Source organism: Zonotrichia albicollis, chromosome 8 (assembly GCF_047830755.1).
Source record: "Zonotrichia albicollis isolate bZonAlb1 chromosome 8, bZonAlb1.hap1, whole genome shotgun sequence".
Taxonomy (NCBI): domain Eukaryota; kingdom Metazoa; phylum Chordata; class Aves; order Passeriformes; family Passerellidae; genus Zonotrichia; species Zonotrichia albicollis.
In genome coordinates, this window is record NC_133826.1 from 14,642,632 (window position 1) to 14,659,563 (window position 16,932).

At 41.5% G+C, this 16,932-nt stretch overlaps 1 protein-coding gene across 3 annotated transcripts; it reads right to left on the reverse strand.

Moving 5' to 3' along the window:
• Positions 1 to 1,338: 1,338 nt before the first annotated feature.
• On the reverse strand, positions 1,339 to 16,826 carry MCOLN3 (mucolipin TRP cation channel 3). 3 transcript variants are annotated; one of them, XM_005482122.4, is made up of 14 exons: positions 16,549 to 16,826; positions 13,722 to 13,951; positions 11,813 to 11,980; positions 11,131 to 11,284; positions 10,581 to 10,665; positions 10,404 to 10,500; positions 9,724 to 9,823; positions 8,221 to 8,333; positions 7,994 to 8,143; positions 5,988 to 6,089; positions 5,754 to 5,876; positions 5,024 to 5,230; positions 4,536 to 4,665; positions 1,339 to 3,350 (listed from the first exon to the last, which is right to left on the reverse strand). In XM_005482122.4, exons 2-14 carry the CDS (start codon positions 13,947 to 13,949, stop codon positions 3,331 to 3,333), a joined length of 1,677 nt encoding a protein of 558 aa, XP_005482179.1. In that variant the 5' UTR covers positions 13,950 to 13,951; positions 16,549 to 16,826; the 3' UTR covers positions 1,339 to 3,330. The 3 variants fall into 3 exon arrangements, with proteins under 3 accessions (XP_005482179.1, XP_005482180.1, XP_074402157.1); XM_005482123.4 differs by lacking the exon at positions 16,549 to 16,826 and adding an exon at positions 15,711 to 15,844; XM_074546056.1 differs by lacking the exons at positions 1,339 to 3,350; positions 4,536 to 4,665; positions 16,549 to 16,826 and adding an exon at positions 15,711 to 15,844 and having other exon boundaries at positions 5,056 to 5,230; positions 5,957 to 6,089.
• Positions 16,827 to 16,932: the final 106 nt, after the last annotated feature.

Sequence of the window (16,932 nt, forward strand, 5' to 3'; positions counted from 1 at the left end):
TTTTCATGAGGAAATACTGACTGTTGGACTTTCCAGAGCCCAGTGAGAATCAGAACAAAGAAAATCTCTTACCCCTCCACAGCTTCTTGGTCAGGAGGGCATATTTAAGCATGAGTTTATCAGATGCTTTATCTGCTTCCTTGTTCTCCCCAGCTGCATTTTACAGCTCTGTCTGTGCCTGCTTGATTGTATCAGCATAAAGATACCCATGTCTCCAGGATGCAGCTTTACATGTGCTACCAGCATTGCTAATGCTGAGATCACTGATACTCAAGTCACAAGGGATTTTTAGAATAAGGTCATTGTCACACATCTCGGCTCTGCAAGGCCATAACCAGCACATCATATGTTGGTAAGATTAAAAAGCCTCACCACACGCACAACAGCAGCAGCCACAGATCTGGCTGAGGTGTACTTCATCTCAAAAGCAGCCAGCAGGCTAGAGAACACAGCACTGACTGGCATCTTCTCAGGTGAGCAAAATAGTCAGGCAGATGAAGATCTTTAACACAAAGGATCATACAGGTCAGAAACCTGGACAAGTAAGCACTTAGACTGCCAAGAGTAGCACCAAGATGAACAATGCAAGTTTGAGTGTCTGCTTCTTTCTTTAAAAAAAACCAGAATGTAAGTATCATATATATAATACAAACAGCATTTATTTTCCCAGTCAGGACTGGACATTTTGAGCAGTTGCAAGCCTGTAACCTTTCAGGGTACTATTCTTCTTTCCCAGTCTAACAGCCTGCACCCATAGCCAGAAATACACGATTGCTGCCCTGCTAAATTTATAAGCAGTCCCTTTTTCCCCTTACCCCATCCTATCCTTGCTTTAAATATCCTTCTCATTCTTTTAGCTAGCCCTCCCCTCTGGCCTCACAGGGTGTCCCTGCCCATTACTGTCTGAAGGCAACTTGTAGTTCATCAACTCTTTCCTCCCCAATCCCACACAACTCCCAGAAATGATAAATTAAAAGTTGTGGAATCCAGCAGAAGTAACACAGATCTTGGTTTTCCAAGTAATTTCTGCATCTCAGTTTATTGACTTTTTAGTTGTAGCACAAGCACCTGTCATCACTTAAAGATCTAACAGGGATTTCCAGTGCTTCACTTCAGGCAATAGAAACCAATCTTCAGTGGAAGGCTTCACCACTTGTATTAGTAATAGAAAGACTCTATATACAGTGTATTTTCCTCCTTTGTGGTCACCTGTTGATTTCCATGCCTTATGCTCATGCTGCAGGCTTCTATTTACATGCTTTCTCTCTGCTATTCTAACACTCTGTAAGAATTTGATACTTTAGAGCTCTGTCAAATTTTGTTGAAACTTGCTGCCAATTCAGTAAGTTAATGGTGACAAAGCACATGTTCTACCCCATTTCTAAATGAAATCAGACCATTTCTTGCCTTATAATTGTATTGGCAAAGTATTCCACAGCTCTTTACAAAAAGTACCTGTATTTTAAGTGAATTATTAATCCTAGCTTTCTCTTAACTCTGTATGAAAAAGCCATGCAAGTCTGCCTTCTGCATTTCATTGATCTTAAAGTGCTTGCCACCCTTGCCGGAGTCCCTTACATCAATCACTGTACACAATAGTGATGTGCACATTATATTTTGCGCATTGTCAAAGATCCATAAGGAGTTAATTGTGTCAAGAGAAAACATGGTCACTTCATATTTGATTTTTGAGGCAAGACTGCCTCGTGTCTTCTTGAAAAGTTTCAAAAATCTTCAGTCTTAGGTGTTGAAAGAGAAGGACCTCAGTACACAAAACTTTCAGATACTGTGAATAATCTGTTCTGCCTACACCTTGTATTAGGTTTGCCTTTGCTGAATTTGAGGAGTGTTTTTAGTGTAAGGTTAAATACTTGAATATTTGTTTCTATGGCAAATTCTGAAATGCTGTTAAACATCAGCTGGAAACAGGTCCTCACCAGGGTCCACAGGAACTAGCATGGCCACAGGAAATCCAAGTTCACACACTCCACTTTCTGTTTGATGCCAGAGATTGCACAGCATTATTAAAAAACAAAGTTCCTATATTAACCTGGCAACATATTTACTCTTAAGATGAATTCTGACACACTCAATACTTACTGCAGCTGTAAGTGTTTATTGTAGCACATTTAAAATGTGTAAGCATTAAGACAGAACATGTTTAGTGTCCTCTACAGCATTATACATTGTCACACACAGCTGCAGCAATGCTGCTCACAAATGCAAATTCTCTAAAATACGCTTCCCTTTAGTTTTCTATTCTGCTCCCAGAGTGAATAGACTTTAGAAAATAAGGCATCCATTAAATAGTATCACAATCAACAAAGAATATAAACTAAGTTGTCAAAACTGAACTTCTTTACGAGCTAATGTTTCATCCAGCCACTGACAGTAGCAGGTTATTAGGTTGCTAGGAAACATCCAGTTTCTAAAGTGTGGAGAGATTAGACTCAGAAACATATATCCTGTGTCTTTAAATCAGTTTAGACTTCAGGTTTACAGACTTGTATGCCAGAGGAAGATTTCAAATTCTTTTAAAAAATAGGTATTTTGAAAGTGTTTTTGTCTGATTTTCCCTCTAAAAATGTAAGATCCAAACACTGTTAAGCTGAAGACTGTAACTGACTCTGCCCAGTGTTTGATACATGAGAACATTTCTCCACTCAGCTCATCCCTGGAACTTCAGTGCAGCCTGGCACATCCCAGCTCTCTGAGAATAGATTGCCACTTACATCCAGTGGTACTTGTGTTTAAAGAAATATTTATTTTGTGCTTTCAGCTATATTTGAGTGGTTTGTGTATCAACTCAGTGTAATGACTCCAGAAACAAATTACACTAAATTTCATAGTATTTATTTTTACTGTGAGTGCAAAAAACCAAAAAATGCTGAGGGCTCTAGTGAGCTTTCATTCCTTCAGCAACAGGTCAGCCACAGACAGATAATGCCTGCAGTACTGAGGGCTAGGTTGGTGTTCAAAGCTGAAGTTGTCTGGCACTAGCTCTACTTAGAGTTGAAGTTACTACATTTATATTCTACTTTTATAATCTAGCCAAGTCTCTGAACACAAACAGGTTTTTATGCCATTTGCATTCTAGCATAATTTAAGGAATCAAATAGAATAAAACTACTAAAAACCAAACCCCCTGAAGTAGCAGTGAGTGTCAAATCAAAAGTCTGTAAGTTTAGCATAAACTTCTGCCATAGGCTTACACTGTTTTTTGAGAAAAGCAAATTAAGTCTTCAGAAATAAGGTTTTCCACCAGCTCCATTGTCAAGTTCTTGCAACGTGTGCGGCTTCAAAGCCTCCATGATACACTCCCACAATCCATTAAATATGTCCACTACAACCTGTACAAGAGAGGAGGGGGAAGTTGTCAGGTACATGCATCAAAATAATAGTTTCACTGTACAAGGAGCCTTAAAAATGCAACTGAACTATTAATAATTTGACATCCATTGACAAGAAACTGCTATGAACCACCAGAAAACATTCTGAATATGAGACTGCTCTCCTAGATGCTTGATTTCCACTGCACAGTCAGTTGGAAGATGATTATATCCCCACCCTGACCCATCTTCTGCTGGCTTTCTTGTCTGGTTAAACTGAGAGATGTGTGCAGAAAAGGAAATATTAATGTATCCATGCCCTTCACCCAGGAGCAAGATGCCCTGCTCTGCTTCATCCCACACTTTTATCTCCAGCAAAACACTCGCTCAGAACAGGGGCTGGCTCACAGCAGGCTCTGTCATCTCCTTGCTCCAAATTACATCCCCATCTCCTCCCTCTCATAAATGTGTTCTATCAGGCATGTAACCACACTGCCCACTAGAAAAGCCCAACACCAAGGAGTTGCACCTTTGATCTTTTTAATCAAGAGGCAAATATTTTTCAGCTCCCCCACCAAAAGGCTCTTCAGCAAGGAGGACTCAGACTTGCTGCCAGGCAAGTTAAATATAAACCATGTATCCTGCAATCAGTATTCCTGAAGAAACACAACTTCAAATAACTGAAGCATTTTCCCTCCATAATGGAAGTTAGGCAATGTTTTCCAAGTGCTGTGGTAGTATCTTAAACTGCATGCTGTCTTAAAACCTTGACAAGCTGATTTTCTCCCCAAGTTTCAGGCCTGTGACCTGCACAAGGTGTGATTACAAAGTGGATAAGAGGACACTGAAGGAGTTCTCTTAGTCCTGCCTGTCACAGTGAGTACAGGAAATGTTAATGCTTACACATTACACTTATGGGGTTCCCAAGTGACTGTATATCTTATCTTACTTTCTGCATAATTTTTCACATTAGGTGCTTCCTAATTTGGAATTTCCCTCACATTTTCTAAGAAAATTGTTGGCTGTAGACATTTTGCTGAAGTTCTTTGTTCACTAGAAATAGTTTGGGATTTTTCTGTGGGTTTCTCCCACATATACAAGTTCCCACAAAACTTAAGTACTTTTCATAAACATTGTATCAGGGACATTTTTTAGCACATTGTTTTTGTATATACCTTAATAGGTAATTTTAATATAGATACATACCATTACAACAACAGAAGAGTGATGCAGAACTTTCCTCCTCTAACCTGTATTTCCCAGAGTTTGGTGAGTCTTTGCACTGTGATATAAATTTCTGAAGTTCTGTCTCTGGAAAGCCATCTTGCTGATAGTGCTAAAAATTGATAATTCATTAAACCTTTAACAAGGCTAAAACCTACACCAACCCAAATTCTCTCCAGACCACTTTTGACACTGCTCAAGTCTGAAACTGGAAGATTCACAGAACCTAATGTGAAAATAGTGTTGTTTAGTTGATATTTAGCTTCCATTGGAGCAGAAAAACAGACTTTTTAAGAAAAACAAAGTAGAGAGAGATTGAAAACCCTCCCATCATCAATTTGCACCCTCAGAAGTAGCAATTATATTTATTCTTTAGATTAGCATGCACTGCAAGTTAAAAGATTGAGGGAGCTGACAGTTTGATAGCACCAATCTTGCACTGTTATTCCAAATGAAGAGTCTGTGCTTACCTTGACTGTTTCATATGTATCTGTAATGAGTGCAATGAAGAGACTCAGCACCATGTAGATGAACAGACTGATGAAGGAGTAGAGGTAGATCCTACTGAATAACCAAACCAAGTAACTTTTCTGCTGCATTTGTGCAAAGGTGGCAAACATGTCATCTCCATTGATCAATGAAAAAAGGCATTCAGAAACCATGTTCAGAGTGCGAAACTACAGGAGGGGAGACAAGGCTGTGTCACTGCTTTATTTGGACACAAAGACTGTACATAACATGAAGAACATTCACTGAGATGACTGGCTGCCTCAGATCTCTTCCTACACCCAGGGGATGACAAGGTGCAAACAGTAAATCATCTGAGGAACAAACAGCTTGGCACCTCCTATATGCATGCACATTCAATTCAGATAAGCAAATTTCTCTCATAAGAGGGATAAGCATAATGTCTCCAAAGTTTTAGTCTGATACTCGTGTTCTGCAAAATGGAAATTATTTCTTAAAATATCAGCATGTGATTGGGAGTCACAGCAGCTTCCACTTCTGACTTGGAGCTTTCATAACTTGAGGAAAGTCTGATTGAGTCATGGAAGTCAGACTCCTCAAACAGAGCAGCATCATGTTGAAGATGCACTATTTTTACATTAAGGGAAGCCTTGACATGGAGAACTAGAAAACAGCAGTAGTCATCTCTCCTTCTGTTATTCAAGCTATCTTTTCTCATGGTCAGAACATTACCTTCACGTGGTATGGTCCCAGTACAATCCATCCACAGAAGCAATAGCCCAGGTAGATCATAGCAGCACAGCAGCAGAACCTCATTACATTGGGTAATGCTGCTCGCAGTGTTAGGATGAGAAGCTGCACAAAGCAATGCAAACAGTTAAAATTCAACCAGAAACTTCTTCCAGTCCTCTTATAGCAACAAACAGAATAAATACCAACAACATGAAGATCCCAGGAGATCCTTACATTATACTTCTGAAAGAAACCTAGGTAGCGAATGACTCCAAGCCACACAAGCATGGTAGATATTCCTAAGAGTATGCTGCAGACATCATAACTTGTCAGACTCTGAAAAGAAACAAGAGAAGAAGCAAAAAAAAAAAAAAAAAAGGAAAAAATTAATTATTGTAACAACTGACAGATTCCAAATAATGACTCTCATTATCACAAAGATTTGTTTAGAAACATTTTTCCTTCGTCAAACTCTCTCCAATTAGAAATTAGTTTGAGGCAATGTACATTAAAGAGAGGTTCCATGAAAGAGCAGGGGCACTTTGAAGTGCAACTCATTTAATGAGTTGCTCATGCCTTTACACATGGCTGTTTATAAAACAGATTCTAACAAGATGAGCTTTATTTGCAAGGCCAAGAGTGCACATGCACTGCAGAAGCACAGATCTGCAAGTGGCACTGCAAACATTTTCATGCAGCTTCCAGACTTGCAGCAACAGCTTCTAGAACCTGCATTGACAGATTCCTCAGAGCATCTTAGGAATCTCTGCATTGCAACCCAATGGACAGCATGAACATGACAAAGAACAAATAAAGTTCTTCCACTAGTTAGGAAAAGCTCTTTGTAAAAACCAGCATGACTTTGTCAGCATTGCTCAGATAAATACTCAGGAGGATCTTGTTATGTAGTTGGGAACTATGAGCTATATAAAGCTGTCAAGGAGAAGACTAATTAGCTTCCAATGAATTCTATCTGAATTCTATTTTGCTGGTTTTTCCACCTATAGATACTGGCCTGTTTTCATCCAAATTAGCATGTACTCTGTTCCTGAACTGCAGCTCTACTCTGACATGGATCGTGACAGCTTATTTGAAAAGAAGTTTTCATTCATTTCTGTTTCTATTGTCCTAAGAATAAAACAAAAATAATAGATATTGGCAATGGATATTGACTAATCTTTCCTATCAGCATAATTCATTTAGAACTTAACAAGAAACAAATTTAGGCTATTTTATGTGAACTTGTGATTCAACCACTTTCATACAGTAACATGGAACATGATCTTGTCATTATGGTCCTCAAAGCTTGCAAAAATGGACCAAAATGTACCTGTAGAGAGGAGTTTTAGTAAAATACTCTTACATACATAAATAGATGTATGTATAACATAAGATATAGGAATCTCAAAGGCAAGGTCTTATTCCAATCTTGTTCTCTTTTTTGCTTTTCCCAAAGCAGGATGGAGCTATCTCTTGTCTTGGCCAGCTTCCTCACAGCTTCTTTCTACTCTCAGTGAGTTTACAGGTCCTATGGTGAGAAGGGCAATTTGTACAGGGTGTTTGTGATAGCCAAGCTGTCAGCAGATGGATTTCAGACCCATCCTCTCATCATGAGTGTCCAAAGTTCACCATGTTGCAATGTCACACCTCAAAGTCTGCTACAGACTTTGTGAAGACCAGTATTATCTGAATATCAAAGTGCCTCAGGATAGCATATTATAATAATTTTTCTTTCTTAATTCTGTAGAACATAATGTTTTACAAGTTTTGAGTTTTGTCCATATCAAGTCTATTTTAGAAAGTGAAAGCCCAGACCCTGCTGTGGCTGACTGCTATATACATGCTGGAAAACAGAAGCTGGGAAAGCAGCAAAGTGATATTTAAGGAGAGAGACTCTGTTAAACACTTGTAAATGGAGTTCCAAAAGTTAAATCCTAAATTTGAAGAAATTCATCAAATGAGCAAATATAAGTGAGGAAGGGAGGAAGTCAACAGTCAAACTTCCAGAGATGAATTACATTTTATTCCTCAGAGTCACAGAGAGCAAAGATAATTCAGCACTATAATATAGAGTGATATTTGGAGTTTTTAAATCTTGCTAGTAGAAACAACATGCATGAGCTGCAATTCTGGAGGAGAAGGTAGAGTTTTAAAATATCATGCCACTCAGAAGCAAGTACAGCCAGCCTAAAGTCCTCTGAGAGATTTAAACCTAGGCTGGACAGAAACAGCTTTCCTACCTTAGCTTGTATCTCCATCTTTAGAGTTGATCCAACAATAGTTAGGACATCACTAACTATAATCAGGATGTACCATCCATTGACAAATTCCATTTGATCACTGAAAGATGCTTCTTTCTTATAATAATACAGGAAAAAGCTTACAAATTCCTAGGAGAAAGGAGGAAAGAAAACAGTTAATGAGGCTTACACAAGACAAGGCTTTCCAAAGAAGGAGCTGTACCCACCCTTTGGAGCCAAATTCCTTTAATCACTGATCGTGTGCAAAGGATCAATGAAGTCAGACAAGTCAATATGACAAAAGCATCGAAGATCATCATGTAATGAGTGTTCTTCTGGACTGCAAGAACAAAAATGTACATGTTTACAGTGTCTTTATTCTTGTTGATCATCACTGAAGTAAAAAATAGTTTTGATGTTAACTATATTTATACAACTGAATTAAGAAAAATTATAGTATTTTTTCCAACAAAAGTTCATCTGACATATTTTATGAGAGACAGAAGTGCATCTGCACTATAGATACCACTTCAATAAATTTAGGAGAGTTGATACCACATCAAAAATATACCAAAGTGTGAGTGCTTCTTACAGCCCTGCAGGATTACAGGTGAAAGTTAATCATTTTACAGGGACTGGAATGGCCTTTGGAGTCATAGAGCTGTTCAGATTTTTTTTAAAATCCTAGGAATATTATTATATGTATCTTCCCTCTCAGATCAGTATTTGATAATCAGCTTTTTCTGTCCTAGGGCAGTGCAGATAGCTTGTACTATTGCTCAGCTAGTCAAGATCAGCATTGAGTTAGACATGAGTTCTCCATCCCTTACATTACTAAAATTTACATTCTTGATCATCTAGTGTTAAACATTGCACCAAATATTTCTGTTTGTTTGCTTTTAATACCTACCATACAGCTGAAAAGAGGAGAGACAGCAGAAAGATTAGATGTTTAATGCTGAAAGATTTCAGGATGTCAGCGAGGGGCTCCGGGAGCGGCCCCGTGTTTGCGGCACCAGCGCGGGCGCGGCAGCGCCGCCCGCTGGACACTGTCGGCATGGCAGCCGCCAGCCGGGCACCGGGGCCTGTGACTGCCAAAGAGATTCTTCTGGCTCATGAAAAAAGATGATGTTTTGACCAGGCCAAATATCTGCCAACAAAGGTGGCTCATTCTTGTGAGTGACTGCATAATAAATTTAATTATCCTGTGTACCTCAGTTATAGCCAAATACACAGCAAATGGCATTTAAGCAACAATAAGAAGAGTTTATAGCCATTCCAATCCAGCAAGCTTTACCAACAATGCTTCCTTGTCTTTCCTGGTGCTAAGTCCTGAAATAGGAGTAAATCAGCTTCCACTTTCCACCACTATCATGTGTCCTGTTGCCTGGTGCTAGAACATTTCACAACTCTGCCTTAAGAAATGAGCAGCGTGTTCAGTAGCAAAAGAGAGAAGGATGCACAGTGAGGCATTGACAAAGTTTGGTTTGACATTATCAGTGGTGCAAGCCTTGAGAACTGCTACAGAAAGTAATGGTGTGACTGGATTCCCAGGTTTTCAGATCAGGGGTTGAAGAACAACAAATTCTTAGAAAATCAGATATAGACTGCACATACTAGAGATTGTATGTCAATGGTGTCTCACGTTTCCGTAAAGAAAAAGTTTAACAAACATTGTGCTAATGGGCAAAATTTCAGCATGAAAATTTGAACACATTTATGTCACTTACTTGATCCAGAAACATGCCAGTCTTTACATTCCCTGATTGCTATGTCATTGTCTAGACTTATTTTAATTCTTCCACTGTGTGCTTTATTATCAAACACGATCTGTATTAAAAATAACAAATAAAGAAAAGATGCATGTCTTTATAAAGTTAAACAATTACATATGTAGCCCACTGTATTGCTAAGCCTGCATAATGATGCAGAATAACTCTCCTAGGGGAGAAGTGACAAAACTTTTCTAAGCTTAAACTAATTAAAGTATCTTCAAATAAATGGTGTCAAAATGAAAGACAAATCTGCTGAACCATGTATTTGCCACAAATTGTTTGATCAAGTAGTTACTAGGTGAATTTTTTTTTAACTGCATTCTCATTCCTCTGTGATCTGAAAACAACCTTTCCCAGAAGCATCTCTAAAGAGAAGAGATTTACACTTCCATTATATTTCAGATGGATTAGAGTACAAGTGGCTGTAAGCCAAGCAAGTACTTCAGGACCACATCAGGAGCACTCAAAGCTTAACCTCCCACAGTGACAACTAAGCCATACCAGAGTAATCCAGGCACCACTGACCCAGTGGTACTCAACACTCTTCAGAAAATGTCTGTGCTGACTGTGTGCAGTAAAGCAGGAAGTCATTTTCTGGTTTTGAACAGAAGCACACGTGGCAGGCTTCCACATACCCGCAGAGTGAAGTCGTAGCAGTCGGGGAGCTCGTGGTGACGAACGGTCTGGAGGTTGATTGCCTTCAGATTGAACATGAGCTGCACTGCCACCAGCCTGCAACAGAGCTTCAGCTTAGCCCTGCACAGGGAGAATGCACCAAAACCCCAGCACAGGGGGTGCTCTTTGCTCCTCACCTGGGGAAATCCAGAGTGAAATTCAAATTGTGCTTTCCCATCGTGGTGTTGTGTAGAGAAGTCGTTGGCTCAATGTACAAGCAGTCTGGAATGGATAAGGACTCACAACAATATCTCATGGATTATCAGGCTCTTTAACTGTAATCTGCCTGTCCCACTCCCGAGGCTGTTATGAGCTGTTGGCTACACCAGACAAGATAGCACACTTGAGTGAGGAGTCATCTGAGAAGCCAACTGACAAATACACTGGCTTCCTGCAATACCAGCCAAGCTACTCATCATGAATTCACAGGGATCACTCCTGAAAATTAGCCCCAAACGCTTGTATTACATGGTCACCAGTGCTAAAGGCCCATCACTTCTTTTTGGCATTAGACATTGGATGTGAGGGTTAGTTACACAAAACTTTTCTTACCAGTTTTGGCTGGTAGTAAGTTCAATACAGATTATGTGATAAGACTATACCATACTGTAAAGTTTTTAAAAGAATTTATCAAAAATGTAGGTCCCATCCTCCCAAAGAACTGATAAAATAGATCAGGTTCATCACCAGTCACAATCTCTGGGTCTATGTCAAAGGTGTCGTTTCCAGGACAGATGATTCCTCGCTTGTAGAACTGCTGACAAACAGCCAGAGGTGTCTCCTCTGCTCCCCTCTTCTCATAAGCATGATTTCCAACAGAGATGTTGGGCAGCTGGAGGTACTAAGTCCAAAACAAACAAACCAATTTAAATAGCAACAAAACTGTTAGTCTCTGAGAAAAAAACAAAACGAAGCAAAACAAAACAATGAAACAAAGCAAAGCAGAAGTGTTTGGATTGGTTATAACCCATCTCTTTTAAATAAAACATCATTTAAAGAACTGTGAAACCTAAACCACACAACAGCCAAGTCCTCAAATATCTTAAGGTATTTGACAAAAAGACTAAGTACAGGATTTGGATCTAAATACCTTTTTGCATATTATGTTTTTCTCCTTACAATCCTTACTAGAAAACCTGATTTGTTACTTGCAAAGGATTCTGGCTAAAATCCAAGGAGTGCTTTTAGTGTAGAACCAGTACACTGATTAGCTTTAAGGATGTTACCACACTACAGTGCTCTAGCAATGACAGAAAACCTAAATGAGTTGATGTTTTAGTCTTAGGGAATTGGCACAGAAGTTCAATTCAAAAAGAGGTGCCCAGGCAAAGATCATATATATTGTACATATTGCAGCAGCAATTCCTACCTGGTTTATTGCAAAGAATATCTGGTCATAGACATCTGATTGTGTGTATACAGCATAGGTATCATCCATTCTGTCCATGTATCCTTTCAAGAACAGATGTTTGAATGCAACAGTGTTCTCTTCTTTGAAGGCAACCACCATTTGGTTGCTCAGTCCAAAAACCACCAGCTGGAAAAGACATATATTTCCTGTTCAGAGACAGAGTTGGCTTCTGGATTACCACATGAACCTGTTCTATGAACAGCCAGCCTTTTGCCTCACTGGTAGACACAGCAGTTACATGCAGGCTGCTCCATTCCACAGCTGCTGAAATGAAAGCTTGACTTTAAGGAAACAGTGGGTTTCACAATGTGTCTTTAACATGTTTACAGCATCTTGGCCAAGGACTTGAATTTTCACAAAGAAAATGATACCATCTCAGGTTTGAGCTCCCTATATACTGTTACAAATGCTTTGTTAGCTCGGCCTGGCTCAATTGACTTGCCCTGGGGGAATATCATTGTTCCTCAGCCAAAAAGGCAGGACCAGACTTAACAAGACCCCACTTTGAAGTCCTTATTCCAGTCCACAAAAGGGAAATTGATTACAACTCAGGAAAACAAACATCTTTCAACCAAGTTTCAGTGAAAAGTGCTTTGAGAATAATTCACCAAAGCTCTGCTTGTAACAGAGTAACACCTGAAGCTGGTTAAAAATATATATTGCAACCGTTCATGGAAAGTGAGCACAAAACTGTTAGCTGCTATCCAGACTGGAAAAGGATTTTAGAAGTACAAGATGTATTGTTTCTGGGAGCTCACAATTGCTTGACTGTTGTTTCAAATCTGGTGTCAGGTGTATTGTGAAGAAACTCATCAGAGATAAGTCTGAATCAGTACTCTGCAGATTTATGGCCATGGTGCAAACTGGATATGCAGGTTTTGATAAGGGTAACTCAGTTACAGAGATACTGAAATGCTCTGTAGGCAAGCTCAGCCCACGGGAATACACCAACAAACCAACAGTGCACAGACTGAATTACCACAAGGCAGATTTTCTCTGAAAATATGAAATCAGCATTAGTTCCTTTCTTACTGGATTCTTCCATCATCAAATTTTACATTTAGTTGCAAAATGGGAGAGATGACAGAGAACGATGACACATTTAAAAATGAAACAGTAAGAGACACAAACATGCTGCCAATGCACAGCAGGAGAACTTGCTCTGCAGTTTGTGCCATCATTCATGCAAATGGAAAGAAAACATTTTTTTCTACACATGTATTGCCATAGCACTGGCATGACCATAAAGGGAAATCACATGTGGGCAACTCTGAAGGATCATCTGAGGACTTAGAAAGGTTTTGTGAAAACTTTCTTCTGCCTTAACCACAGAACTTTGAGACAAACAATTGTGTTTTGAGCAGTAGATACATGAGTTATATGGAATCTCTGGTGCAAGGCTGGGTGAGAGGAAGAACTTCTGAGGGTTTTTTCAATGCAAGAGTTTGTATGCCATATGCAAGTTAAAAGTGAACCAAAAAAAAGAAAAAAGTCACCAATTTCAGTTCTTATCACTGTGATACTGAAACAGAAACGACTTCCCCGTCCCTCAAACACAGCAGTGAAGTGAGTATTGGGGTAACAGATGCATCATCCTTTGGAGGAGAAATGCAAAGAAAAAGAAAGTAAACTAAAAGGTCAAGTTGAGCCCTTAAACATAGCTCCTTTCATCTGTACTGGAAGGCTATATTTTCAGTCCACAGTTTGATGAGAAAATTAGGCCACCCGAGATCTTAGCCACATATATGCAAATAAGATCATTTTGCAATCTGTCCTTTCCCTTTCTCTGCACCACACCATGAATTGCACATCACCTGCATTCATCTGACTTCCCATAAGCTGAGTCCCTGCTTCCATAGGTACTCACCTGGACTGTAACCATTACTATTTTGAGTAGCTGAATCCCAAGTTTCCAAGGCTTTCTGCCCCGGGCCCAAAATTTCTCACACGGATTCATGAAGAAAAATTTTAACTTCCTTCTAAGCTGGTCTTCCAAAAGTGCCTCCTGTGATACCGATGAGTGTCGTTTGTAGCTGCAAAGGTTTTCATCATCATGTGCACTGCAGCTGCTCACAGTCACCTCAGGATTCTCCATTTCTGAAAAGAAAAGCAGCCCTTGTCCATTGAAAAACCTGCTAGCATCAATAGAGTAGCAGCAGGTCAGTCTGCACTAACAACCTGGGCTCCAGGTGTTATCTTCTGTGAAAGGCACTTACACTTTACACTGAATTTCAGACCTTTCACATATTAGCGCACACTTTCTGCAGAATTTCAAGAAAAATATGGCCAAGTTCTTAAACTTTCAGCTAGGCTGCCAGGACACTTATTTAATAGTGGAATTTCTGTCCATTTGGACTTACAGGATCACTTCCTGAAAACTTCTTCCTCTCTCACTTGACAACACAGCATATGTGCTAGATATCTGACTCAAGGGGAGCACCGAAAGCCTGTCATGATCATTCACTCTTCTGGAAAAATTATCTACTGCTGTAGCCAGTATTTTCCCCCACACCTACAAGCCTATGTCCAGTCCCTGGAAGAAATGGAATTTTCAAGAGAGGCAGAAGTTTTCTTATACATTACTATTAGCATGGTTTACTCTGGGAAATGGAGCATGACAAATTGCAATCAGATAAATCACCTGAGAGCATTAACTTGTCATTTGGCAGGATTATGTCTTTTTCTTTTGCCATAAAAGACCCAATGCAAACCACCAGTGATAATGAACCAAAAAAAAAGACCAAGAGGTAATTGAATCATGATTAGCCAGAGGCTCACATTTGAGCTCAGTGTGAGGGGAAACGATTAGATGAGAACCTTATAAACATGTTTAGAGACATTGCTCTGCATAGTATTCAGCATGTTTACATTTTGATCTTGTGCTAAATTCAACATTTTATAAATGCTTTATAAAGACTCCCAAACATTTTATAAACACGTTATAAAATATTAAAGAACTAGCGAGGAATATTTTTTTCACATGACATTAAGAACAGAGAAGACAGCCTTGGCTGTGAATAAATGTGTTCCTTATTAGACAGTTTATTTTTAATTCCCATAAGAATAGTTTTGTATATATCTCAAACAAAAAAACATAATTAAGATTGATTTTTACAAATGTCCAGTCACATCCAGTCTCCTCCAGCAGCCCCTGCACACAGAAGAACAACAGCCTATTTCAGACATGATTCGAGACCTTCAATTTCCTCAGCTGTCAGGAACAAAAGTTTGGAGTCAGCAGTGCAGCGCTAAGAACAGGCCCATGCAGAGGCCAGAAAAGTTCAGCTCCTGTTTTATCAGGCTTCCATTGTCTTGCAGGATAGAGTACAGCCTGTTGTGCTTTCCACTCACCTTACTGACAGCTGATCCAGCATTTCTAAAATTAAGCCCTACTCTGCCCCTGCAATAGTCCTGCCAATACCAGCGCAAGGAAAAAAAAAAAAAAAAACAAAAAACCCAAACACCAACAAACCCAAACGCATTTCTGGCCCTTACGGTGGGCTCGAGGCGCCGTTCCCACAGGGCAGCCCGCTGCTCCCCCAGAGCCCGGCCGGGGTCCCGGCAGTCGGGGCGGTCACTGCGGGCCGGGCCGGGCCGGGCCCTTCCCTCAGCCGCTCTCCCCTTGCCAGCACTGCCGGCGGTTCCCAGCCCCGCGGGCTGCCGCAGCCTTGCGGATGGCACAGGGCCGGGGCGGGAGCCATCCCCATCCGCACCCGCATTGCCGCCCCCGGCCAGGCCGGAGCGCGGCAGCCGCTTCCCCTCAGGGCTGGGCGCCCCTTCCCCGCCGCACCCAAAGGCGAAGCCAGGGCCAGGGCACACCCCCGCCCCTCTCCCCGCTGCTAAAGCCCCCGCGTACCTGCAGCGGCACCGCTCCTGCCGCTCCCCGGCCTCCGGGGCCGCCGCCACCGCGGGGGCGGCCGCGGGCACGGCGCTCCCCCGGCCGCCCCCGCTGCCTCCCGGCTCCGCTCGGCTGAGCGGGAGAGCCGCGGCCTCCGCCAGCCCGCCCCGGCCGCCGGGTTGTGCTGTGCCGTGCCGTGCTAGGCTCGGCTGTGCGGGGCCGTGCCGTGCCGGGCTAGGCTCGGCTGTGCCGTGCCGTGCACACCGGCACCCGCGGCCTCTGACACCTTGTGCCGCACATCTCCCTCCTGCCGCACGTGACGGGCGGCTCTCCACGCTGTAGTACACTCCCTATAGGACGGGAATACCGGCTCCAGATTTACTGACCTAGGCTTCTCCACCAAGGGGAAGTAATGTTGTTATAAATAGCCGTGTCGCACGCGTCATAAAAAAACCCCAAATAAATAAAAAAAGCCCCAAAATCGCTTTCAGGTCACAGAACTGTAGTTATGAAGGCCAGCTAGTCGTACAGTGGATATGCTGAAGTCATTCTACTCATTACACAATTAAGCTATTAAAGTTATTAACTAAACTTCAAAGAGAATGGACTCCAGCCTCAGGTCTGTGCCAGTCCCACTGCACGGAGGAAATGATCCCTTTGGTATTGCTGCCTGACAAGAGGATAAACCTCGGGTTATAACTGTGCATAGTCTTCAGCTGCCTAATTTGTGCCACTGGTATAAAAGAAGCTAAAATAAGGCCAAGACCAAAACAAGGCGAGTAGCAGGCATTTTGAGAAAAGAAACTTCCGGGCTGTACAGGTTTGCAAGGAAGATAGAAGGGACCCTCCTGCTTACCATATGGGGTGGATGGACCTCGGAGTGGCACCAAGCACTAGCACCAGCTGCTCCCCACAGGGAGGAAGATACTCCTGAGCTCCTTGCGTTTTACATTGCAGCAAGGAAAACTAAATTATTTTTATGCATCCAAAATACAAAATATATAGATTACAAATCATCATATTAACAAACCGCATCGAATCGCCACAATCCCAGCGGCAGACGGCCTCAGCACTGCCCGGCAAGCACTGAGGCGCTGCCTGGGCTGAGGTGCGCGGCTGGCCGGGCTGCAAGGGGACTGCCGCCGCCTGCTGCCTACAGACCCCATCATGCCCCGCGCCCCAGAGCCCCGCCGGTGGTGGGCCTCTCACGCACGGCATGCTGGGACGAGTAGTTCTTGCC

Excerpts from the sequence above, each read along its gene's own strand:
- MCOLN3 (XM_005482122.4), bottom strand. The coding sequence starts at position 13,949 with ATGGAGAATCCTGAGGTGACTGTGAGCAGCTGCAGTGCACATGATGAT. Across the intron at positions 8,144-8,220 it reads AAGGAATTTGGCTCCAAAGG|GAATTTGTAAGCTTTTTCCT; the intron begins GTGGGTACAGCT and ends CCTTTCTCCTAG. Across the intron at positions 3,351-4,535 it reads ACTCTTCTGTTGTTGTAATG|GTTGTAGTGGACATATTTAA; the intron begins GTATGTATCTAT and ends TCTCTTGTACAG.